This window comes from Marmota flaviventris, chromosome 6 (assembly GCF_047511675.1).
Source record: "Marmota flaviventris isolate mMarFla1 chromosome 6, mMarFla1.hap1, whole genome shotgun sequence".
In the NCBI taxonomy this organism is placed as follows: Eukaryota; Metazoa; Chordata; class Mammalia; order Rodentia; family Sciuridae; genus Marmota; species Marmota flaviventris.
Genome location: NC_092503.1, coordinates 55,209,187 through 55,235,741, shown reverse-complemented (window position 1 = coordinate 55,235,741; position 26,555 = coordinate 55,209,187). Strand labels below are relative to the sequence as shown.

The following is a 26,555-nucleotide window of genomic DNA, read 5'->3' as shown; positions in this document are numbered from 1 at the left end:
GGGATGTGGCTCAAGCGGTAGCGTGCTCGCCTGGCATGCGTGCGGCCCAGGTTCGATCCTCAGCACCACATACAAACAAAGATGTTGTGTCCGCCGAAAACTGAAAAATAAATATTGAAATTCTCTCTCTCTCTCTCTCTCTCTTAAAAAAAAAGGATATTATAGGTTCTGTACAAACTGATCTACATATAATCATTTTTTTTAAGGTAAGTGTATTAGAAGTGAAATCAGATGAAGAAGTGCCAGAAGGATTTAAGGGGAAAAGAACTTTTAAAGTGTAGGGTTCTAGAATACAAATAATATTTAAGAGAAAAAAGATTAGCTTTTCCTCAAAAAAAAAATTCATTTTTAAATACTAAAATTACTAAAGGCCAAGCCCATTCTTTCCCTGTGACAATAAAGGAGAAATTTGTGTGATCCAAGAGTCACTCTTTTCTAGCTACACAGGATCTTCAAGCTAGTGCTTCTCTTGCTCTGCCCTGCTGGCAGGGGAGAGGGAAAGAAATCAGTCCACACTGAGCATGTGACATATGTCAAGGAACGTCCTTGGAACTACAATTCTCTTTTGTTCATAAACAAACGGCATGTTAGTTACAATTTTCTTCTGGACTACTCCACTTGTAAGTCCTTCTACCAGGACTCCGATGGCCTAAGAGCTATTTTATGTCCCTACTACTACCACGGTAGAACTGCAAGGACCCTGCTGATACTCTTCTGCTACTATCAACCTTATTCTGGGGATAATATAGCTTTCTTAGTTAATCATCTGAAATACATGCATCCTCAAGTTTGTTTTTTATTATCAGCACTCCTAAAATTCTCACAAATCTCTTCCATTAGTAAGCATAATTGTTAAAGGTAAAGCAGAAAGCCATTTTAGGCTGACATACTTTTGAGTTCTCAGAATATATATCATTTCTAAAACAGGCATAAACTTTTAAATGCAGGATATTATCTAAACAAATGAATAATTGTTTAAAAAAAAAAAACTTACGCAGAATGAGTTTGCGTTTCTTTTGCTCCGAGTGAAGAAAGCTACTAAGGTAGAAAACAACAGGTAGAAAGAGGATGAACACAGAAACAGCAATAACAGGCACTGTGTCACTGCAAGAGATTGAGCAGTTGAAAGTTCGACTCCAAAGTTTTCGAGTAATATTCATCTGAAACAACAAATAACATTATTCTATTTTATATTTAACTTGTCTTCAAGTTCTTATAATTATTTTGTTAATAATTACTCATTGTATAAATTTACATTAATATAAGCCAGGCATGGTAGTGCACACATGTAATCCCAGCAACTCAGGAGGCTGAGGCAAAAGAACCACAAATTTGAGGCCAGCCACTGCAACTAGTAAGGTCCTATTCTCAAAATAAAAAATAAAAAGGGATGGGGGCTTGGGGTTGTGGCTCAGCGGTAGAGCACTCGCCTAGCACACACAAGGCCCTGGGTTCAATCCTCAGTACCACATAAAAATAAATAAGTAAAATAAAGGAATTGTGTCCAACTACAACTAAAAAATAAATATAAAAAAATTAATTAATTAAAAAATAAGAGGGCTGGGGATAGATGTAGTTCAGTGGTAAGCATCCCTGGATTCAATTTCTAGTACCATAAAAATTTTTTAGGGTACTATAAATAAAAAAATAAAATTTACATTAATACAACAATGTCATATTCAAAATTCATAATACTGACCAAAGTATAACAATATCAATCACTCATAGCTTTCAAACAGAGAACTTATATTAATAGGAATGTAGTTAAACCCTGTTTCCATCCTTAAAAAATTTCATTATTTATTGAGAACCTACTTCAAACCAAGTAGTATTCTAGGCAATAGGAATAGGACAGTAAAAACAAAAGTCCTCATGACGTAGTGATTTTAAGTGCTTTTTAAACCATCCTGAGTATTACTAGTCCACTACAGTTTCTTCTGAGCTGCTGTGATAATTCACACTCATTATTCGCACCCATTAAGCTTATCAATTTTAATTTCAAGTGAGTTCTCTGCTCTGAGCCAGAAATTTCTTTCCTCTAATGCCTTCTCAGGCATCATATTGCCTAAAAAGCCATGATCGCCATCTAGTGGTGACCTATGTAAAGGCTGACTACATAATGGAAAGAAAAGATTTGTTGCTGACCATTCAATTAATACACTATTTACTAAGAGCCCACTCTATGCCAGGCATTATCCTACAGACTGAACAATGAACAAAAAAAGACAAGGTTCTTGTCCTCATGTGGTTTATATTTTAGTGAGAGGAGACAACTATAAACATAAGTATTTTCAGATTGTAAGAGTTGTAAAGAAATAAATGGGATAGGAAGTAACTGAGGAATGGCTTCTCAAATACATTATAGTAAAATCTAGACACTTTAATAAACAATGAGTACACAGTATAATTGAAAATAAACATACAATAATGCCCACACCTCTGAAAATAGCACACATTTTCAAATTTTTTTTTAAAAAAAGTAATAAATTGTTAATTCACTTGTGAAGTGCCTAATCAATTTCCATTTAGTTTGACAGACCAGGATATTCTACTTTATAACTAATACACAGTTATTGCTGGTTGAAGACTGGCAGATTACAATGTGCCTCCAAAAGAGATAATACTACTAATGGTATATTTAACAACCCTGCAAAATATGCATCATATCAGAAGCAAGTACTTACTGCATCTTCCACATCGATACATAAATGTGTTTCAGGAAGTTCAGCCTTATTATCAAGCTCATTCATTTTTTGCATTTCACTGTACAGACTGCTCAGAGTTTTGTATGCTTCACGACAGTTTTTACACACTTCTGAGTAATTTTTTGGTGGTAGAAGACCATGTGCACTCTCCTGAAGTCACAAAGGCAGATGTAATACATACAATAAACATCATAAATAATATCTCTGTTAATTATCTAATCTTCCAGAAGACAGGAGACAAATCTGGTGTGTTCAAGTGCTGAGCTGTGAGGTTGAGGACATTACTAAATCACCTGTATTATAGGTTCCACAGATTAGAGACCCGGTATATGAAGCACATGGCAAAATATTTGGCACTTTCTAAATGTCCTAAATGTTGAAAACCACTGCACCAGCCAATGTCAAATGTAGACAACACTAACTCATATGCCGAGTAACTTATAACTAAATGCCAAAGTTCTCCAATTATCTCATCAATAATATCTGCACATATCCATCCCATTGCTGCCTAAATAAAATATGTCCCTGCCTGTGCTGTCTTCACCAAAGTTTGCTTGAGACAGGACTTCCATAATGGGAAAGGAAAAGGCACTACAACTAGATCCCCACTCAATTCTTTATCAGAAGGCTCTTAATCTGGGCCTTTCTAGTCAAAAAAAAAAAAAAAAGAGAGAGAGAGAGAGAGAGAGAGAGAGAAACTCCAAAGAACTGGATAGCCTCAATAAGGGAAGGAGACATAACTTATGTTAGAATATCTGTTTTTTATACTTCTAGATTGACACATGTCCTTTCAAGAACAAGTTTACATATTGCTTTCTTTTTTTTTTTTTAGTGTGGGGGTGGTTACCAGGGATTGAACTCAGGGGCACTCGACCACTGAGCCACATCCCCAACCCTATTTTGTATTTTATTTAGAGACAGGGTCTCACTGAGTTGCTTAGAGCCTCGCTATTGTTGAGGCTGGCTTTGAACTCACAATCCTCCCGTCACAGCCTCCTGAGCCACTGTGATTACAGGCATGCACCACCATGCCCAGCTACACATTGCTTTCTATTCCCTTCAGTTTTTGCCATACTGTATGAAGAAAGAACATTAACTGAACATGGGAATTAAAGAAAAAAGGACAAATCAAAAAAATTAAACTGATGTAGCCTCTATAATGTTACCCTCACCATTTATTTGACAGAAAACCAGTCTCCCCTTAGTCTGCCATAAGAAAAAGCCCATCACCTAATTTTCACAGAAAAATTTAGCTGAACCCAAAATCAAACATTGAGCACAGAATCTTGATGGGGGATAATTTAGCCACTTTTATTAAAACTCAAAATGCACATGTCTTTTGATAATACAATTCCACTTCTCTGAGTCAACCAAACAAGTCTTCACAAGTATGCCAAGTCATATGAAAAAAGGTTCTCTGTGGCAGTGATTTTTAACAGTGAAGTACTGATATGTGGCATGACAGCTTCATTCTGCCTGTGGGGATAACCAGCACTTTGCAGACAGCTCCTCTCCATAGTCACCAGGACAGGCCAGATTTCCACAGAAGCTACCTGCAGGCACCTACTGCCCAAGCTGGACCTTACCTGGCACTTAAACCCACCTCCCTGCTATTCACCTGAACTGAAAGCTACTGCCACAGCCAACATCATCAAAATTTCACTGCTACTGCATTATCTGTTTTGCTGTCTCCTACTGACTCCTCTCCTGAGCTTTCTCCCTACACACAAACCCTAAAAAACACTGGAGTGTCCCAGGATGCAGTATTTGGGGCCCCTTTCCATCTCTCTACATTCACTCTTATCCAGATGGTGACTGTGAGCACCATCTGGACCTGCGGTCTCCCAAACCTCTATCTCCAGTTCACAATTCTTCCCGGAGCTCCAATCTCATTTATAACCAACCCCATGTGTCATCTCACCTCAGGTGTCTAATGGAGACATCCTACTTAACACGTTCAAAACAGAATTCTTAATCCCACTCCCCTACAAACTCACTCCTCCTTCTCCATGCCATCATCCTCTCAGCCACTCAGGACCAAAGCCTAGGATTACATCCAGATGCTTTGCTTTCCTTCACTAGCAACCCAAACCATTCCACCAGCAAATCCTGCACACAGACTTCTAAAATATGCTCTGAATTCACCTACTTTTCTTCAATGCTGCCAACAACACCCTCTCCTGTGCAGCCTCCAATCAGTTTGTACCTCCACACCTCCACTTTGGCCTGCCTTCACCTGAGCTCCTCTATGGAGCAGCCAAAGTGCTCTTGCAGCATCTGATGACGTCCTATGGAATTTATGCTTAAAGTGGCCTCCCCCATGCTTAGAATTTGTAGTAGTAGATATAATATTTCTAACTTACTAGAAACCTGGTTTTAAGGCTTCAGATTATTTGAATTATGGAATTCTACCTTGATCTGGGGAAGAAGTAGCTATTGTCTAATCTTGAAAACTGAGAGAGAACTACAGATTCAGACCTATTTCTTAAAAATCTTAAGATAAAAGATGCTTAAATATAGAAAATGAAACCATAAAAGTACTAAAACAAAATTTTAAAGTATCTCAATGTGGGAAAAAAAGCCTTCCTAATGTAATGAAAATACCATAAGTCATTATAAAATTGGTAAATCCAACAAAATTAAATTTTTCTTCATGATAAAAGAAAGCACAATGAAAAGACAACAAACTAGGAAAATAGCATTTGCAAATAACATCACAGAAAAAGGGCTAATATCCTACAAATATATTCATTAGAACACTGGTCTCTTAAACCAAAGAGTTCCCTGGTCAAATAGATTTGGTAAATGTGGTCAACACAAATGTCCATCTGAAATTTTATAAAATACATGAGTCCACTAAATTTTATAAAATACATGAGTCCACTAAAAGTCCTTAGTGAAGCATTTCCCAACCTTGGTAGAATATTAAATCCTCTTTTGACAGGTCACTTTATTAATGTCCTATAGAACACATTTTGGAAAATAGGAAATCTTTTTTGTTTTTCTCAGAGAAATTTATAACTCTATGTAATAACATTTATTAAACAGGAAATCATACATACTCACACTCAACACGTTTATATCTACTTGTGGGGATTACTTATTTATTGTGCAAATATAAAACTACAGTTTTTACCAAGGTTCCAATTTCATATTTCACTACCACCAGGCAAGTTCTAATACCAAAGTTCAAGGGTCAGAGATGGAAACAACAAAAACGTATAAGCTAGAATTCTTAAAGGCTACCTTTTGTATCATATTATATTATGTTTACCTTACTAAATATTATTCAAGTTTACCTTACTAAATAATGCCTTTTAAGGGTATAATAGTGAGTTAAGCAAATATTGAGGCAAAAAAAAGCTTCCTGTAGACAGAATCATACTGCACAGTGAAATACCCATTATTGCATAAACAAAGTCAAAGTCGGATTAAACAACATTGTGTTTTAATTAAACACCTGCATGCCTCAGTTAGTGTTTTCACACTCATTATCTCACCAAATCTTCACTACAAAAACACTTGAAGGCAGGCAGATCAGCTATTACTGTCCCTACTTTACAAATGAGAGAACTGCAGTCTTAATATCTGCAAGCAGAAGAACTGAAGAGCAGAAATTCAAACCTACTAATTCCTCTGAGTACAGATAAACACCAACAATGTCATAAAAACTTGGAGTTAGACATTATTCATTTGTACAAGACAGCATTTTAATCTCAAATATATATAAAGTACCTGAAGGTTATGCTCAAAGCAGGTCAAGGTGAGGTTAAATAGATTGAGGAAATATATTGTGCTGTTTGATAATTCTTCACCGTTGTCTGTTAAACAATCTGTCAAAAAAAGTATATTACTATATCACAAGCAACAATTTCATGTTGTCAGTTAGCTTTCAAGTTATCATCTTTTGTTTGCACTATAATAATCCTTTATTTCAGCAAGCATGAAGTATTCCACATAAGAGAATTTTCCAAATGCATGAAGTTCACCCTTATTAGTTTCCAAAAACATTTTTAAATCCGCCATTTTCATGAAAATCTTAAAATAATTACATACCTTCCTCCTTTTATATAAACAATATATCATACCAAATGAAATTTAAATTGACCTTTAATGGTAAAAAGGTCATAATCATGAAAATCAGGTCTCTTAATAGTGCTATTTAGGCATAACACTGTTTATGCTACATTAATTTTGCCTCAATTCTTCTCCCTTTTTATCTTTGTGTCAAATTTAGTAGTTCTGTGTCTCTTCCAACTTCACTAACAGGGTCATTTATTGTACCTAATAGGGTAGCCTTTTTAATTTGCTCATTCTATCATGAGTTGGGAGTCCAGAGAAATAAATGGGTGCAAATTTTAACCAAATACTGACAAAAAGTATCAAGTAAAGTTTGGAAATAAACAGAATTGTCTTACATGTTTTTATAAATCTTACATAAATTGTATTCCTCTGCAACTTCTACTCTTGCTTAGCATTAGCTCAAGTTAATTCATTCCTTTGCTTTTTTATGAATATATTCATAAAAATAAATATATTGCAATTTACTTCTCCATTCTCCCCTCTTTAGTGAATCTACTCTTCATCTTCCATTTGTCTTTTTCTCTCCCTGAGTTCTCAGCCTATCATCTCCAAGTCAGGCTCAACAGCAGGGCTTCAGATCCCACTTGTGGTGGTTGCAGTTTAACTAATCTCCTCAAATCATTGCCTTCCACATACCCACAAACATTTCCATCTGCTTTCTCTACTCCTGATTCTGGTTCTAGAACACAATTACATAAAATTCTAAAATTATACTAAAAGAACCTGAATCAAATTCATGTGACCTATGAAGTCACATCATCATAGATGCCCTATTAATTGCTCTACAGGGATGTTCCACAGGAATGTTCCAAATATTTTCTATTCCCTAGTCCCCAGTCCAATTCTTGTCCCCCTTAATTTCAACAGACAGCTTTATATGGCATCCACCTGACTCAGAAAGTTAACGCCAACTAAGAGTATCTTCTCAGCCATGTGTGGTAGTACATGCCTGTTATCCTAGCTACTCTAGCCAAGGCAGAAGAAATGAAGTCCGAGGCCAGCCTGGGCAATTTAGCAAGACCCTGTTTCAAAATAAAACAAAAGGGCTGGGGATGTAACTCAGTGGAAGAGCACTTGCCTAGCTGCATAAGCCCTGGGTTCAATCCCTAATACCACCACCAAAAAAAAAAAAAAAAAAAAATCTTTCAACCAGGAGTGGAGAGATACCATAGAAAACTACTGCATTGATCCAAATGGAATTCTTTGGTAGACAAGAAAGAGCTGAACAGGTAGACACTGGGACACAACACTAAAGGATGTCTCATGCACTATGAAAAACAACAATGAAAGCTGGCATGTGCTGAGTAATTGTTATGTTCCAAGCACTATGCTTATATTTGAAACACATTTACTTATTCAATTCTTGCAATGATTCTATGAGGCAAGAATAAGAAGCTTAGAGAAATTATGGAGGTTGCCCAAGGACATGAAACTGATTAGCAAAAAGCCAGAATGTATACTCAGTCTGATTCTTGAGCTTGTACTCTCAAACACAGCAAAATAAACAACACATTCACAGCTACATTCTTGATGATTAAAAAGTTCAACAAACACATGCCATGGCTCCTCTGTCCAGCACACAGACATCTTACACCGTGCAGGGATTCAGGCAGTCTCTACCAACTCAACAGAGTTGGCAACCAAGATGAAACCCGAACCGGGTGAACTGGGCAGCAGCAACCAGCACTTTAAGACTCCTTTGGGCAAATTAGAAACAGGCTCCTCCTCTAGGTGGATGAATTATGAAAGGGCACTCTTGCCTCAGAAGCCAACTAGAATTCACCCCATTCACTCCCTCATACACACGGCCTATGTAGGGCCCCCTCTGAACCCAGTGAACATGGGGCCCTCTTAGTAAACCAATTCCTAGATTCTTCTCTCTCTGAACTTGTATACTCTACATTCTCTGCAGCTTTGTTTTCCCAAGAACATAAGTTCCATACTAACTGTTCACCCGATCATTTAAAAATCTGAGGGTTCATTTTACAAACTGAAACTAAGAAACTAAGCCAGAGAAATGAGGGGGTATATTGAGGCCCATATACCAAGTTCATAAGGCACAGAAATACCAAATATACTTTCCAGACTCCTATATTCTCTTAATTGTACCATTTTTTTTTAACTATTTAAATATATTATTTCATTGTCAGTTTTCACAAAATTCAAATAATAAATTATTTAAAATGTGTGTGTGGCCAGATGTGGTGGCACACGCCTATAATCCCAGTGGCTCAGGAGGCTGAGACAGGAGAATGTTGGGTTTAAAGCCAGCCTCAGCAACAGTGAGGTGCTAAGCAACTCAGGGAGACCCTGTCTCTAAATAAAATACAAAATAGGGCTGGGATGTGGCTCAGTGGTTGAGTGTCCCTGAATTCTGTCCCCAGTACCTCCCCCCAAAAAAAGAAAATGTGTGTTTGTGTGTGTGTGTAAATGCCCCATGAAGTACTCTTGAATTCTCTTAGGGATGAGGCAGAGTGTGTGTGTGTGTGTGTGTGTGTGTAAACACAATTAGATAGACACAGAATATTAGTATTTTAAGTTAATAAGACTGAACAACACATTTTGTGTTTGATGCCTTGCAGGGAAGTTGAGGGAGCACAATTTCATCCACAGCAACAGGACATCTGTGTTATGATGAGCCATGTCATGACAACTAATGTATACAACATAAGAGGGAAAGTAGCATGTGTCCCAGCACGACCTGCAATAGTATAAAGCCTTTTACTATGAGAGACCATAGCAATTTCTTCTACACATGATACATAATTAAAATAATTTCTTTATTTAAAAAGTAATTTATAAACAAAGCTTCTCTGAAGAACAAAAAGACATAATCTCTTGTATTTTACTAACAGCCATTTACATTTCACTGAAGATAATCTGCAAGTTAAACTAAAAGCTAATACATTCTTGTCATCTGGTTAAGCACTGTACTCAACCATCAAAACTTTTTCAATAACTGTTAGCAGAATCATAAGGCACAAAGGAGTTCATTATTTAATAGGGTTAAAAATGTCTTCATTATTAAAAAGCCCTGACTTTCTGCTTCAAAACAAAGGAACTTCAGTAAATTCCTCTTGTATCCTTTTCCTGAAACTGGGGCATAAGGTTATAAACAGTGAGAAGCTATGTATTTTAGAAATTAGTAAGTTAAAGACTATTAGCAATTATAAAGCTTCCTATAAGCACTAAGTGAAGTGGTCATTATGAATTTCCCTCTCTCAGATAATCAATGGAGCCTCATCAAGGACACATTAGCATAGCTTCTGTCTCAGTGAGGGCTCAGGCTTCAGCTTAAGAGGCAATCTTAAAGGTGCTAAGGATCCAAGTGAAGACCTTTCACAGAAGCCCAAAAAATCATCATAATGGGAATTATGCATCTTTAAATAAAGTATTTGGCATCTATTACAAGTTTGTATAAAGAACTCTGCTGTTTTCAAAATCAGTTTTATAGAAAACAATAATCACTAACAGGGCAAGCTTCAGAATATCTAAAGTAAACTGTGGAAATTTTTCATTAAATTTAATAAGAAAACGTAGACATTTTAAAGATAGAAATAAATAAACCCTGATGCTTAGTAGTCCATTTCCACTAGGTAAAATATGGGAAAGAGCTCTCATTAACTGACCTTCTGGTTAACCAGTAAGTTTCACTGTTGACTTTTCAAACATCAGTGCATAAGCCATGTGTACTAATTTCAGGTTAATCTTCCTGTTATGAATCAGAATGTATATCAGGATTACACAGTGGTTCAATAGCATTGTTGTAATCATAAATTATCATTCATATCACTGTAGATATAGGCTGCTCACAAAGAAAAAGTGTTTTTACCACGTAAGAGCAAACATCTGAAATAGTAAATTTGGAGGCCCTTCTTAATACAATAATAGTTCATGATATATACTACTTGCCAAAAAAAAAAAAAAAAAAAAACACTTGACAATAAAACAGTCCATAGTCTCATCAAATCTGGTCATTCTGCTAATTATTCAACTTGGTATATACAAGATAACCAGGTAAGGTCTCAATAACAAGGCTATATATTCCTATGTCAACAATATATTACTGCTAACAGCTTTATAATTCTGTACAGGAGAAATCATTTATATAGTTTCTTTACCCCTTAGCAGTCATTCTCCACAAGGAAAAGCTAATATCCATGTTATTTGTACTGTGGTAGGAAGAGCTGGACTCTTCTTTAAAAAAATCTATTTATGTATTCTAATTTGTTCTACATGACAGCAAAATGCATTTCAATTCATAGTACATACATAGAGCACAATTTTTCACGTCCCTGGTTGTACACAAAGTAGAGTCACACCATTCGTATCTTCATACATGTACTTAGGATAATGATATCCATCTCATTCCACCATTTTTCCTACCCCCCATACCCCCTTCCCCTCCCTCCCCTTTGCCCTATCTAAAGTTCCTCCATTCCTCCCATCCCCATTATGGATCAACATCCACATATCAGAGAAAACATTTGGCCTTTGGTTTTTGGGGATTGGCTTACTTCATTTAGCATAATATTCTCCAACTCTATCCATTTACCTGCAAATGTGATTATTTTATTTTCTTTCAATGCTGAGTAATATTCTGTTGTGTATATACACCACAGGTGAAGAGCTGGACTCTTAACGTTTCTTTTGATGTTCCATCAATTTCTTTCTTTCTTTTTTTTTTTAAGAGAGAGAATTTTTTCTTAATATTTATTTATTTTTTTTTAGTTTTCAGCGGACACAACATCTTTGTTTGTATGTGGTGCTGAGGATCGAACCCGGGCCGCACGCATGCCAGGCGAGCGCGCTACCGCTTGAGCCACATCCCCAGCCCATGATGTTCCATCAATTTCTAATAATTCATTTCCTATCAAGAGCAATACTATTCAAAGACAGAAATTTTGAAGAAAAAAAAAAGGAACGTGGATGGCACTCATCCTCTATTGGATTCCTACCCTTCTTTTCATTAAACAATAACCACAGAAACTAGGTGCCAACCCTATTTCAAGTTAAATTGGGCTGGGGATGTGGCTCAGTGGTAGAGACCTTGCCTAGCATGTACAAGTCCCTGAGTTTAATCCCTAGCACTGCCAAAGAAGGAGGAAAAAAAAAGTTATATCCAGTAGAGGTTTTGGGCTGTGTATTATTTTTAACAATATCCCTTCTAACAATATCTTTATATGTTTATATTTTCAAATAATACTATTTTTACAAAAATTCAAATAGCCACTTCTATGGTCTGAATACAGTCATGCATAACTTAAGGTCAGGGACACATTCTGAAAAATGCTTCATTTTATAATTTTTTCATTGTGTGAAAGTCAGAGTGTATGTAAACAACTCTGGATAGTATAGCCTTCCACAGATCTAGGCTACATGATATAGTGTCATGCTCTTCAGCTACAAACCAATAAAGCCTGCTATTGTACTAGATTATAACACAATGATTAACTACTTGTATACCTAAACATATAATAATATAACAAATTAGAATAAAATAAAATAAAAATTTAAAAATAAACACATAGTAAAGGCAGAAGAAAAATACAGTACAAAAAATTTAAAATGGCAACCTATTTAGGGCACTGACCATGAGTGGTACCTACAGAACTAGTTACTCTGTGTGAGTGAGTTACTCTGGGTGAGTGATTACAAAAGCCTAGAATATTAACTGTAGACTTTATAAATACTGCACACTTAGGCTACAGTAAATTTATTCCTAAGATTTTTCTTCAATAATAAACTAACTTAACTTACTGTAACATTTTTATTCCATGAACTTTTATATTTTTTTAACTTGAATATTTTATAACATTTAGCTTAAAACACATACATTGTACAGCTATACAAGAATATTTTTCTTTATATTTTTAGTTAAAAAAAATGGGGGGGATGGTATTGGGGATTGAACCCCAGGGCATTCTGCCACCGTGCTACATCTCCAACCCTTTCTATTTTTCAGATAAGGTCTCAGTAAGTTGCAAAGGCGGGCCTCAAACTTGCAATCCTCCTGCCTCAGTCTCCCAAGTTGCTAGGATTACAGACATGTGCCCCTGCACTCCACTTTAAAAATTAAGACACAAGAACCAGACACTGTGGCACTTGCCTGTTTGATATGCTTAATAACGGCTGTTTATTATACAGATTAGCATACTTACATCTGGCTTTGATATTTCAGTGAAGCTCTGAATGTAAACTTTTTCGGGAGGGGGACACCAGGGATTAAACTCAGGGGTACTCAACCACTGAGCCACATCCCCAGTCCTATTTTATATTTTATTTAGAGACAGGGTCTCACTGAGTTGCTTAAAGCCTCACTTTTGCTGAGGCTGGCTTTGAACTCACAATCCTCCTGCCTCACCCTCCAGAGTCCCTGGGATTATAGGCATGTGCCACTGCTCTGGGCTGAACATAGACTTTAAAATTGATGCTAGAACAAGTTAAGACTTTGGGGACTATTGGGATGGAATGAATGTGTTTTGCATGTGAGAATAACATGAATTTGGGGGGCTAGGGTGTTGAAACTTAATGGCCAAAATGACCATTAAGTATCAAGTGATGGGGCCATTAAAGCTGATTAAGTCAATGAGGACTCCTTCCTCATGAACGGGATTAAGGTTCTTACAAAACAAGTTTTACACAGAGTTTTGTCCTTTTTGGCTATTCCACTCTTCTGCTATGTGAAGACATGGTTTTTGTTCCCCTGTTGCCCTTTCTGTCCCTTCTGCCATGTGAGGACAGAGCAGATGGTGCCATCTTTGAGGAAAAGGCCTTCACCAGACAATGAACCTGCTAGAGCCATGATCTTAGACTTCCCAGTCTCCAGGACGGTGAGAAATAAATTTTTATTGTTTATAAATTACATAATCTGTGGTATTTCATTACAGCAGCACAAAGAGAGCCTCTTAAATTCATTTAATTTTTTTACTTATATAATTAATAGTTTTGTACTTACTAGTAAAGGGAAAAAGGAAATAGACATTTTATTTCAAAATATACATTTGTACAAAATGGATCACATATTGGTTTAAGTCTGAGTTAAAAACAAACTTTTTAAAGAAATTAGTGGTCTTTGTTCTTCTTTTGTAATTTTTTTCCTTTCCATTTTTCCTTTTAGGTGATAGACTATACCAACTCCATACTATTTACTATTAAGATCCCTACTACTGGCATCATTTATCAACTGTGTATCTGCAAATTTAATAATCTGATCATTGAAAAAGGTAACTAAGATAAGTGGGCTAAATCCCTAAAAAACAAATGCCAAATGTCTTCTTTGATATAAAGAGGGCAACTAAGAACAGAGCAGGGAGGAAGAGCATGAGAAGAAGACCACCATTAAACAGGGACGAGAGGAGGGAGGGAAAGGGAGAGAGAAGGGAAATTGCATGGAAATGGAAGGAGACCCTCATTGTTATACAAAATTACATATAAGAAGAAGTGAGGGAAAAGGGAAAAAAAAACAAGAGAGAGAAATGAATTACAGTAAATGGGGTAGAGAGAGAAGATGGGAGGGGAGGGGGGATAGTAGAGGATAGGAAGGGCAGCAGAATACAACATACACTAGTATGGCAGTATGTAAAAAAGTGGATGTGTAACCGATGTGATTCTGCAATCTGTATACGGGGTGAAAATGGGAGTTCATAATCCACTTGAATCAAATGTATGAAATATGATATGTCAAGAGCTTTGTAATGTTTTGAACATCTAATAATAAAAAAAAAGATAAGTGGGCTAGTGGCTCATGCTTAACAATTTCACACAGATTCTGAGAAAGCTGGTCATTCTTTGTGTTTAAATAAAAAGATATTTATCCAGAAGTTGGTTTTTGAATATTTATATTGTGATTTTTGTATATATACAACATGAAAGCAACCTAATCAAATTTCTAATTGAGCATGATTAGTTTAAAATTTTAGTGTGACATGATCACCTTCTGCCATTTTATTAAAAGAGTAATTACACTTTTTGAAAGTCCCTGATTTAAAAAAAAAAAGACTGGATAGACAGGACATTGATTTTTCTTTTACATGTAAAGCTAAAAAGAAGTATTTATATGACTAATTATCAACATAAGACAGCTAGGATCCAATGAAATCAATGGCTTAATAGATCTGAGGTTGTTAAAGATGAAGCTGCTGATGCCTGATCAGTGTAGGGCTGACATTATAACATGTATAATTTCATTTTTTAAAAGGTATTTTTTAAAAGGCATTTTTAATCATTATCTAGTTTGAATTTTAGGTAGTACTAATTGATCTTGCAGGAGGTGGAGAGTACTTTACATTTATATTTTTAGTAAAAGATCTGACTTTTAAGCTGTGTATGGTGGTACACACCTGTAATCCTAGCTCCTTGGGAAGCCAAAGCAGGAGGATCACAGGCTCAAGGTCAGCCTGGACAACTTAGCAAGACCTTATCTCAAACCTAAATTATTTTTAAAAAGGGCTGGGGATGTTGCTAAGTGGCAGAGCACATGCAACCATGTGGCCCTTGGTTCAATCACGAGTATTACCAAAAAAGGATATGAAACATGTCTATGTCCACAGTATAAAAGTTAAACTTTAGTGGGGCTAAGTGTATTTATATTTCTTAAAATGGAAATGAATTTGTCAAACTACACTTTAATTTTTTTGTTGTTGTTGTTGTTTTCTTTTTTAGTACTGGGGATTGAACTTAATCACTGAGCCAAATCCACAACCCTTTTTTAATATTTTATTTAGAGAAACAGTCTCGCTGTGGGGCATAGCTAAATTGCTGAGGCTGGCTTTGAACTCCTGATCCTTCTGCCTCAGCCTCCTCAGCCACTGGGATTACAAGCATGCACCATGGCACCTGGTCAAACAGTACTTTAAAATACAAAGTTATGGGTTGGGGTCGTGGCTCAATGGTAAAGTGCTTGCCTCACATGTGTGAGGCACTGGGTTCAATTCTCAGCACTGCATATAAATAAATGAATAAAATAAAGGTCTGTCAACGCTAAAAAATATTTTAAAAAAACCCAAACAACCACAAAGTTAGGTGGCTCTGGGGGTAACCCAGCATCAGAGTGTGTTCCTAAGAACCTGGGTCAATCCCCTGAGAAAAAGGGAAAAAATGTTAGGCATTAACTCATGAAAAAACACTGTCCTCTAGAATGAACAGTCATAAAACCTTTTGAATTTAGTTCTAGACTTTTTATTTAACTGCTGACTTGTTACCTTGCTTAGCTCCCAATTTTTTCCTTCCTTCAAATTCCTTTTCTCATGCTACATCTTTATACAAGTATATGTTGTCTAAGCAAGAATGCTTTCTTAAATTTTGATAGTTTAAATTATTTGAATAATCCTTTAAATAACATTTTCAGAAAATGTCTATATTGTCATTATTAAATAGGTATGCAGGGAGCATAATGAGAAGCGCTACAATGTAATTTGTTACAGATTCTAGTTAAAATGCTCGTCTTAGAATGCCTAGCACTAAATAAACAGAAAACAGTTGAGAAATTTGAGGAGTCCAAAATTATAGAAAACTATTTTAATTCCACTTGAAATACTAAATGTAAGTCATGATAAATTTTAAAGTATAAACAAAACAATGAATGGGAGGTAAGTTTTTAAATGCATAACCCTGGAAAAGAAAACAACCAATCTCTCTACCTTTAAAATTTGAATGTTCTGCTTTTAAAATTTCTGTACATTTTGAACAGGTATTAAATACATGCACCATAAAATTCAAAGGGCACAAATGTAAACAGAGTGAAAACCAGGTCTTCCTTTCCTGCCCACTCAGCTATCCAGTTCACTTCCCTGAAAGTACACATGTACTTTTAGGACAGAAGATATCCAACTTCTCTACACCTTGTTTCTTTCATATGGTCATATGTCTTGGACAAATTATCTTAATTGTAAAATTAAGAGTCTCTTTAATAATTAATTTTTAAAACAATCATTTAAGAGAGGTTCGAATATTACCACCAATTTACAAATGAGGAAACTGAAGTTTCAAGAGGCAAAGTTAATGGCCTAAAATCTGACAGCTGGTAAGTAGCAGGGATCAGGATCAAACCCACGTCTGACTTCAAAGCTCATATTATTCTCTGTTACACTTTTCTAATTTTCAGTATTTGCCCAAGTAGTTACCAATAACAAACCATGATGCTAATGACGGTTCATTTAAAGTTAGTAATAAAAAGCATTATATAGTTTCAGAGCTTTTTAAATCAACTAAAATAAAATCTGTCATCTATTCCACTGATCCAAGTGCAACGTTAAAATGGAGGAATTACTTACTTGCACAATTTGCCTCCTTCCATGTGGTATTAAAAAACTCAGAGAGAATCACAACTATTTGCATTCTATCTGCCATTAAAAGACTTCTGACACAACTCTGACTCTCTGAAGTATTCTGAAAACAAAAGATAGAAAAATACAATCTGAGTATTTTTAGACTTTTCAAACAACTTGAGGCAAACATCTTATAAAATAATTAAAACATTTATTATAAACCTTGTAAGATTCTGATGTTATCAGATAATGGTGATATTAATAGTAATAATGATAATGAAACAATTAGCAGCTATCATTATTGGCATCCATTTCACCTGCAAGAAAAGAAAATCTTTGCTTCTTTAACAAGTATTTGCTTCTATAGTACAGTCTCAACTAATTAGGTCTCAGTTGCTTGTGTGTCATAATCTCTTACTTTTTATGCATGGGGAAAAATTCTGGAACATTACCAAAATGCAGCAGTAAGTATCTGTGGATAATGGAAATATGGCAGTTTTTACTTTTACTTCTCTTAAGCTGTCTAATTTTTTTTACAGTGAACATATGTTTACATACACATGTGTACATATACACATATACATACAGAATTTTTAATCTGTGGGTAGATGATCACAAATTATTTGGTTTCATCTTTTGAGCAATTTTTGGTTCAAAGTCTTACAATACACGAGAAAATCCAGTGACATATCCAGTTAGTATCCAAACAGTTGGTATTCAGACAGGAAAATATGCTTTCTACAGATCATCTTAATCATGAGAGAAACTCATGCTATGCAAATAAACCCAAGCTCCTAAATTACTTAATCCCTACTGTTTACTTTTCTTTGTGTTCCAAGCAAAAAACTGTATTCTACTGACCATTCATTCCTTCAATTATTTAACTCCTGCTATTTGCTAGAAACCAAACAAATCCTGCAGTTTTGAGCACATAAAAGTATGAGAACGCCATCAATATTAGGGCTTCCAGAACCTCCCTGAAGACACAGGTAAGGAGCTATGCAATGGGATGAGTAATAACAAACAGTGGTAACTCTAGGGAAAGAACTGATCAGCTGTGTGGGGTGAGAAAGAAAGAAAGGCAGGCTTAAAGCAAAGATTCTTGCTTTAAAATATTACTGACATTCATTTCTGAAAGCTAATCCTCTTTGTGGTTTAGTTTTGTCATCTCGTTAAAAGATGCAAATGAGTACTTGCTTTTAAAATAGTGAATTGAACAAAACATTTTAAAGTTATTTTCCTGGAGTGATCTCAAAGTAATACAAGTAGTAGGAGAAATTTTATTTTTTTCAAGGGCGTGATTACTGGGGATTGAACCCAAGGGCACTCTATCACTGAGCTACATCCACAGCCTCTTTTATTGTTTATTTTTGAGACAGGGTCTCATTAAGTTGGCCTCAAACTTGCAATTCTCCTGCCTCAGCCTTCTGAGTTGTTGGGATTGCAGGCATACACCACCATATTCTGCTTTTTATTTTAAATAGAGCTTAGCCAAGAAATCCAACAAGCCTAGATCAGTAGTTGATAATCTTGGGCAGCTGACCTAAACTGCCTGGGGTTCAGTTTCATAATCATGAGTCCTACAGTTACTATATTAAATGAAATAATATGTTAATCACTTAATATAACATCTGGCACACAGTAACTGCTATATGGTATTTCACCTAGCTACCTTGCTACCAACCTGGAATGCTCTAAGTGGATATATTTGGCTAAGTGTAGTCAGTTACTTAAGTTGCATCTCCACAAATTGACAACTAGTAACTTAAAAAACCAATACAGCATAGCCAGCTGTAGTGGTACATACCTGTAATCCCACCTACTCAAAGGCTGAGACAGAAGGTCTCTGAGTTCAAGGTCAGCCTGGAAACCTCTCTCAAAATAAAAAGTAAAAAGGGCTAAGGATGTATCTCAGTGGTAGAATGCTCCTGGTTCAGTCCCCAGTAGCCCTCACCCCTGCTAAAAAATAAATACAGTATGGCCTGTACAGGTCCTCAACATGAGGAATAGCTCAGGTGAGGAAGACATCCTTTTGAGAAAGGAAAGAGAAACTGTAGAACAAAAGGATCATATGGTAAAAGTGATTATGTGGTATTTATAAGTATTCAGTAGACAAATATCGCTAGAGTCCCCATAATGAAAGTTGGTCCCCATAATGAAAGACATCAGAAGGGTAAGTTAAAACACGGATGGGAAAGGCCTTAAGGGTCATGAGGGTCAGTAGGAAATTCTTGAAGACTTCTGAGGACAGTGACAAGAAAAGTAAGAGTGTGGGGAACAAATGTCTAGCTCATGATATTTAGGGTGAGGAGGCAGCGAGACTAATTTGAATATTCCCATAGTTCAGGTCTGATGAAAAGATGGAGGCAACACTGGAGATGGAAAGGAAGTGATGAATAATCCCAATGATGATGATGCGTTTGTTGAGCAGTTAGTTCTAAATGCTCCAAGAGCATTAGCCCACTTCATCCTCCTAACACTTCTATAAAATTAGTGTTATCCACCTGAATTCAAACACTACCTCTTCCTCTGCATGACCTTGGATAAGCTACTTAACCACACTGAGGCTGTTTCTTTCTTTCTTTTTTTTTTTTTAACTTTATTTATTTATTTATTTATATGTGGTGCTGAGGATCGAACCTAGGGCCTCGCATATGCTAGGTGAGTGTTCTACCACTGCCCGAAGCTGTTTCTTATAGCATGATATCCACCTCTATGTGTGTCCAGATTTTTCATCTATACATTAAGTTCCCATAGGAGGAAACTCTAACACCTAACACAGTAGCTGAAATACTGGTCCTTGATTTATACTTAAAATTGTTAATACCCAAATCTTCCATCATCATTTGGCAGAATCCTCACTATCATGAACCCAACCATCCACATTCCTCATGCCTGCACCTAGGAAGTTGGGAGCAGCTGGCAAAAAGTTAAAAACCAAGCAGACTGTTTCCAGCATAAATCCATAATCCTAAGCTACACTCCTCACTTTCTTGCTGCTCTCCTTTTTATAACCATTATTTCCAATCTCCTAGTTGGCAGAAGAAACAGAAGACATCAAGCCAAAACTCTGATTTGCCTCACTCTACACTCACCCTCTCCTTCTACCCCCGGGTTACAGTGGAGAAAGTGCCTGCCTCTGAAAGGCCCATCTCTCCTTGCATACCCTAGATTCTGCCCACTCTGCCTTCCCTGGAAACTGACCTTATCTGTTTCTCCACTCTCTCTTACAGAACCATTCACCTCTACAAGGTCTTCACCTTTCCCAACAACCTTCAAACATGTTGCTGGGTGCACAGATATGCACCTGCAGTCCCAGCTACTCAGAAGGCTGAGGCATGAGGATCACTTGAATGCAGTGGTTTGAGGTCAGCCCATCTCCATAAACAAATAAATTTTAAACATGTTTCACTCTCATCTTAGGAAAGGAAAAAGGGAAGGAGATAGAGGGATAAAAGAATTGAAAGAAATCAAAGAAAATCACTCATGACATGTTTTTCTTATTTCTCCTTTAAGGCCAAACTCCCACAGTAATGCAGGTTCACTCTTCCCCCTCCCTCATTTTCCATTCACTGTTTAACCCACCCTATTTTTGCTGCATCCCCAAGCAATCCATTGAAACCATTCTTATTAATGTCAACAATAGTGCTGCTGTTGATAGATGTACTTTCAACCCTCTCAGCAGGATTTGACAGAAATAACCACTCCTTCCCTTGTTTGGTTTATAGGATCCTACATTCTCTTCATTTTTCTTCATCTCTGCGACTCCTTCTCAGCCTCCTTTGATAGTTTATCCTCTATCCCAAACTTCAACTCTTAGCTTCCACCTGTGCGTGTGAGTGTGCATATGCGTGTCCTGGGGACTGAACCAAAGACCTTGTGCATGGTTGGCAAGTGCTCTACCACTGAGCCCACAGCCCTCTTAAGTGTTCTCGCTCTTTCTTCGGGTATACTCATCCATGCTGTAGTTTCAAGGATTATTTTTATGCCTAGCACTTCTAAAGGTTTTATCTCTAGTCCAGACCTCTAGACATCTATTGCCCAACCACATATGCAATTATCTCCTCTTAAGTGTCTAAAAATACCTCAAAACCAACAATTCAAAATCAAGTGAATGATTTCCCACCAAACAGGCTCTTTCTTCCATCTCACTAAATGTCAACCCTGTCACTAAGCTGCTCTTATTAAAACCCTGGAAATCATCAATTCCTTTTTCACTCTCCACATTTAATTAACAACCAAGCCTTGTCATTTCTACTTCTTAAATATCTCCGAAATCTATTTCTCCCCACACATGGGCCTCATGTAACCTACCTACCACCATTTCTCACATCACTGTAATAATCTCCTAATTCATCTCCCCACATGTCCTTTTTCCCTACCTTCCCCAAGTCCTATCCCCTCCATTTTCTTTCATGTTGCCCAAATGGCCTTTAGTACATATCTGACCATGTCATTCCACAGAATTAATCCTTCCAACAATACTGCACTGCTTAAAATCTGAGTCTAAGATCCTTAGCACTCCCTACAAGGAACACAGGACCTAGTACCTGCCTACTTCTTCAGGCTCAAATCACTAGTCTTCCTGTTCTCTGTGCTATTTTCAAACACACCAAACCCTCAGAGTCTTCACACCTGCCATTTCTTTACATATACACCTTTTCTCCCCACCCTACGCCCTCTCACATTTCAGGTGTCAGCTCTAGGTACTGGTCTCTTTACCTAACCCCAACCATTCAAGATCAGTCCCTGGTTATATGCTTTGGTACATCTGGGTTTTTTCTTTACAATATTTATCACACTTGAATTAAATGATTATCTGTATGATGATACCCTTAACATCTGTTTTCAGTCAATAAGCTTTGCTCATTTGAAGAGAACTACTAGTAACTACCACAGCCTGCACATAATAGGTATTCAACATTTTGAATGAATGCATAAGAATTAAATTTTCTGATATCTAATGAAAGACATGTTATGCTATGCTCCCATCTTTACCCTATATTACTAAGAATTTGTTCGTTAACCTACAGTAAAAATAAAGATTATACTGTCATTTTTACCCTTTACTCCTAAAAATGTGTTGAATACTCTCCAGATGCATAACCCAAATGACTAGCACTTTCACAAACGTGTGTAATAATGTGTACTTAGATACATCTATTTGAGTTTTAAATAAGCCAACAAAATAGGATAGAACTTACTATCTCAAAATCTGAGGGGACTAAAGCATCCTTAAAACCAATCTCATGAGGCTGATCAGATCAATGAAACCATGTCCCTATCAGTTTAACCATTCAGGGTTCACAAATTACTGTGTTCTTTACTGTGAGGTTACAAAACTACATGAGATCCTTGTCCCAGTAGTTCCACAAGGAAGTATAAAGAATATAGGATTCTCATCAAATAATTCCATTAGTTAAACTAATTCACTTGCTATCCCACATGAACAGCCTGGCTAGTTTCTAACCTTAGATTTTTTTTTTTCTCCTGTTCAACTCCTGTCCTCTCTCAAGCTGAGTCTATTCATCTTAAAGAAGGTCAGAAATTCAGCCTGTGAGTCTTCTCTAACTAAACAACCACACCTTGCTCTCTGTCCCCTACTTTCAGCATCTCCTTCATCCTTTCCTTCTACATTGCTATGGTATAATTTATAACACCCTGGAAATATTTTCCTTTTTCTAAATATGTTTATTTTATTTCTCCAACCATACTGATAGTTTGAGGCCTGGGCCTTATTCTCTTTCTCCTTCTATATCCTCTTAACAGCCCAACATTCAAGTAGTAGGTGCTTGCTAAATAAACTGATTTAAATGAAAGACTAGTCTAATGAGTCAAAGAAAATACATTGCTCTGGAAAAATAAACCTCCCCCCAAAAGACAACTAATTTCCTCAAGTTCCATTCACATGATAATCAGAACACATTTTTTCCATAGGTTCATTATTACACATAATGGTTCAGTTTCCAAACCAAGCCACAAAAGCCTACTAAATCCATAAAGCACCTATAGAAATCATGCTTTTGAGGTAATGAACTACCTTCAGCTCTACTGAGGAAAGAAGGGGAATAGAGACCAAAGTCTAGGATGAACTGGAGAGGAAACACAGATTTGAGAAAAGGTTTTCTGGCCTCTTTTCACCTCTTTACTCTCTTCACACTAGGGTGAGGTGAGCTAGGTGCCTATGTTACTGGCAGAATCTGAGGCACAGAAGGAAAAGAATCCCTGTATGGGGAACTCATGTGGAAATGCATACCTATAATACTGTACTACTAGAGTTTGGGATAATTTTTTTCTTAAATCTATAGTACCTACACAAATTAGAAAAGTATTTGCTGCCTCAAAAGATTCAAGCTGTATATCATGACTCATGGCTATTCTGCCCATAACAGTACTTGTTCTTTATAGTAAAAGTCACCCTAAAAACTACTCAACTAACTGCTCAAAACCAAATATGATGTCCTGTTATTCCCTGCTATAGTTCACAGGGACAATCCATGGGTACTTAAAATCACAGAGAAATATATTTTATATATACACATATTTTTAAATATGTAAATATGTATAGCCTCTAATAGTACACTTGGAAAATACCACATGTAAGCCTAAATTTATTTAAACTATTTTGAAAAACCAATTCTTTACAGAATAATTGACCACAGAATTTATTTAATGCAAATAAATCCATTTATGTAAAATAATATCAGCTGGCTTAAAGCACAATGCAACTATATACAAGTTTATATTTATCCACATCAATTATGATTTATGAGATAACTCTAACCACATTTTCATGAGACTACTTGCTGTCCCCTCAACACACGAGGAACTTGCCCACTCCCCAACCTCCCTTGATCCTCATGTTTTCCCCTTACCAGGCATCCTTGTGACTCAGTTCACCAACTGTGATACTCTAAAACTTTCCTAGTCTATATCCTAGACAGTACTTACAACAGTAATAGCCTTTTTTTTTTTTTTTTAATTAAATCCTACTACATGACCAGGAAAGCTTTCAGGGTGCCAAGAATGGAGGGCAGACTTACCATTACCTAAAATTTTAACTCCCATAGATAGAGAGCTATTACTACGTACCAGTTTTCCTTGACTTCACTTATCCCACACTTTACAAATGAGAAAACAAGCAGAGAGTGTAACTTGCTTAGAGTATAGCACTAATAAGCAGAATGGAATTGGATTCCTAGCCAACTAGCTCCACACTGGCTTAATCAATAAGATGAACTCGCATACATATCTCTTTTAATTCTTTTAACATCCACATTAAGCAGCTATTGTTGTTTTGTTTTCGTTTTATAGTTGAGGAAACTAAGGCTCTGAAAAGATCATTCATCCAAATACACACTGCTAACAATGGGTGAATCTGAACATTTCTGGCTACAAAGCTCACGCTTCTAACCACTACCTGCTTCTCCACTCCACTGTAGTTTCAAGAAAGGGTTCTTTCTGGGACTTCCAGGTTGAGACGGGGGGAAAAAGCAGTGGCAGAAGCGGCGGGAGAGGGAGAAGGAAGAAGATAGTTTGGAAAGCAGGATCCCCAAGAAAACAAGTCACATCCATCTGAAAATAAGTACCAACAGGATGCACAACAGCACCCATAAAGGTAAAAATGCAAAACCCCAAGCGCCTCAATGCCATCCAATGCCCCAAACTCCACATTCAGTTCAACCCTCTGTTTATGGCTGGAAAAACTGAAGCCTCCTGAGTTGACCATCATTACAACCTTCTCCTCTCCCAGCCCTACATGGCATAGGTGCCGGGTGTGTTCCTCTACCCACCCCCACGGATCGGCTGATGTTGTCCATCTTGCTCACGACCTGTTGGAAGAGCAGGTGGCAGGTCTGGCAGATGCGCACGGGCCGGGCGCTGCGCACTAGACACCCGGTCAGTTCTGCGCTGCTGTTGGCGAAGTCCAGCAGCAGCTCCTGGCACTCGGGATCCAGATTCGGCAGATCCGGGGGTAACGTCAGTGGCCCCAAACCTCCGCCCCTTAGCAGGGATATGGTCAAGTCCTCCACCTCCAGCAGTTGCTGCTCGGACAGGAGGTCGAGCAAGATCCTGCGCGGACTGCTGCCGAAAGGAAGCGCGCCCAAGGCCAGCCTCGACCACAGTGGCAATAACAGCAGCAGCCACCGCAGCAGCGACGCTCTCCGCCGCACCACTGTCGAGTCCTGATCCATCACTGGGTTCCCAAGCCCCAGGTCGCACACCGCTGCTTCTCCGCCCCCCGCCGGCACAACCCCAGCCGCCGCTTCCGGCTTCCGCGGGCGCAGGCCGAGAGCGGGGTCACGAGGCACGCGCGTCACGGCCCCGCCCCCGGTGCGCGGCGCCCCGCCCCGTTGGCGGCCGGCGGCCTCAGGCTCGGGGGGCGCGCGCGCAGGGACGCGCGGACACGGAGGCTTCGCTCTCGAGCGCGCGCCGGACGCTGGGATGAGAGCGCGCGAGGCTCTCAGCACAGGCTTCCAGCTCTTTGAAAAGTCTCACCTTGCGGGTCTTGACCCTTAAACGACCACTGCTTTGCAGGTTCCCTGTGTTCGAGAAGTCTGCGGAATGACTTCACATAGCCAGACCGACGGCCTTGACCGTCGAGGTTACTGTCCCTTGAGTTCCCAGGGAAAGTCCGCTAGTAAGAGGGCTTCGACGGGTTTTTTACTTCGTTGTTTGTTAACATAATGGTTTTCTTCGTCCTATTTAGAAAAAGCAATAACATCTGTTGGCTATTATTGGTGTTGGAACTAGTGGCCTGCTTTTTATTCTGCAACCTTTCAACTGTCTACGAGAGCTCTGCGGGGTAAAACTTTCTGCAGTGATGGAAATAATAATAATCTACATTTAGAATAACTGTGAGCAAAAATGATCAAAACGGGAGCAGACCTCGACGGATCGGCAATGCCTTTTATTAAGCAGCGGAGTCAATTAGGCATCAGAGGGGCGCGTTTTGGGTAGAAAATGGCGGGGGGCTGCAACAAAGGTCAGAGTTTTATAGTGTTTTATAGGAAGATACAGCTACTTTTAGCGAGCAGGTGAATTTTGGCTAAAGAATTTTGACTGAGCCATAGCAGGAGAAAATTCGGAAGCTGCAGGGAGAGAGGCCTTGAGCAACCGGAGGAACGATTATAAATAAGGGATATTGTACCTGCTCGGGGCCTATGTCCTAACTAGGGGACGTGATTTTCTGTATCCTTCAGTAGCCACTGGTCATGTGTAGCTGTTGAGCCCCTGAAATGTGGCTACTACGACCGAAGAACTGAATTTTCGATTTTATTTAAGTGTGAATAGCCACATCTGACTGGTAGCGACTGGTAGTGGGTACAGGTCTGGGCAGTGGATGGCCAACGTGCAAGTCTGCTTGGAACTGAAGGAGTTTCCAGGATGCATCACCTTCAATACTAAAACCTGGGAAATGCTGGGCAACCCTCTTTACTTCAAATTGATACCATTGGTGGACTGTAAAAAATTTAAGGTCGTAGCATGGAAAACCATT

The 26,555-nt window shown here is 37.8% G+C and overlaps 1 protein-coding gene across 2 annotated transcripts in view; it reads right to left on the bottom strand.

The window, feature by feature from the left end:
- The window catches only part of Ostm1 (osteoclastogenesis associated transmembrane protein 1), a 29,971-nt gene extending 4,629 nt beyond the window's left edge, over window positions 1–25,342 (bottom strand). For both annotated transcript variants that reach the window (XR_003581701.3, XM_027928366.2), the window contains exons 1-5: window positions 24,850–25,342; window positions 17,063–17,177; window positions 6,441–6,538; window positions 2,685–2,855; window positions 995–1,160 (exon numbers count right to left, since the gene is read on the bottom strand). Coding sequence is in view for 1 of the 2 variants with exons in the window: in XM_027928366.2 (XP_027784167.1) it covers window positions 995–1,160; window positions 2,685–2,855; window positions 6,441–6,538; window positions 17,063–17,177; window positions 24,850–25,251 (952 nt within the window). In the remaining variant the exon portion in view is untranslated. The remainder of the gene's footprint in view (window positions 1–994; window positions 1,161–2,684; window positions 2,856–6,440; window positions 6,539–17,062; window positions 17,178–24,849) is intronic.
- Window positions 25,343–26,555: the final 1,213 nt, after the last annotated feature.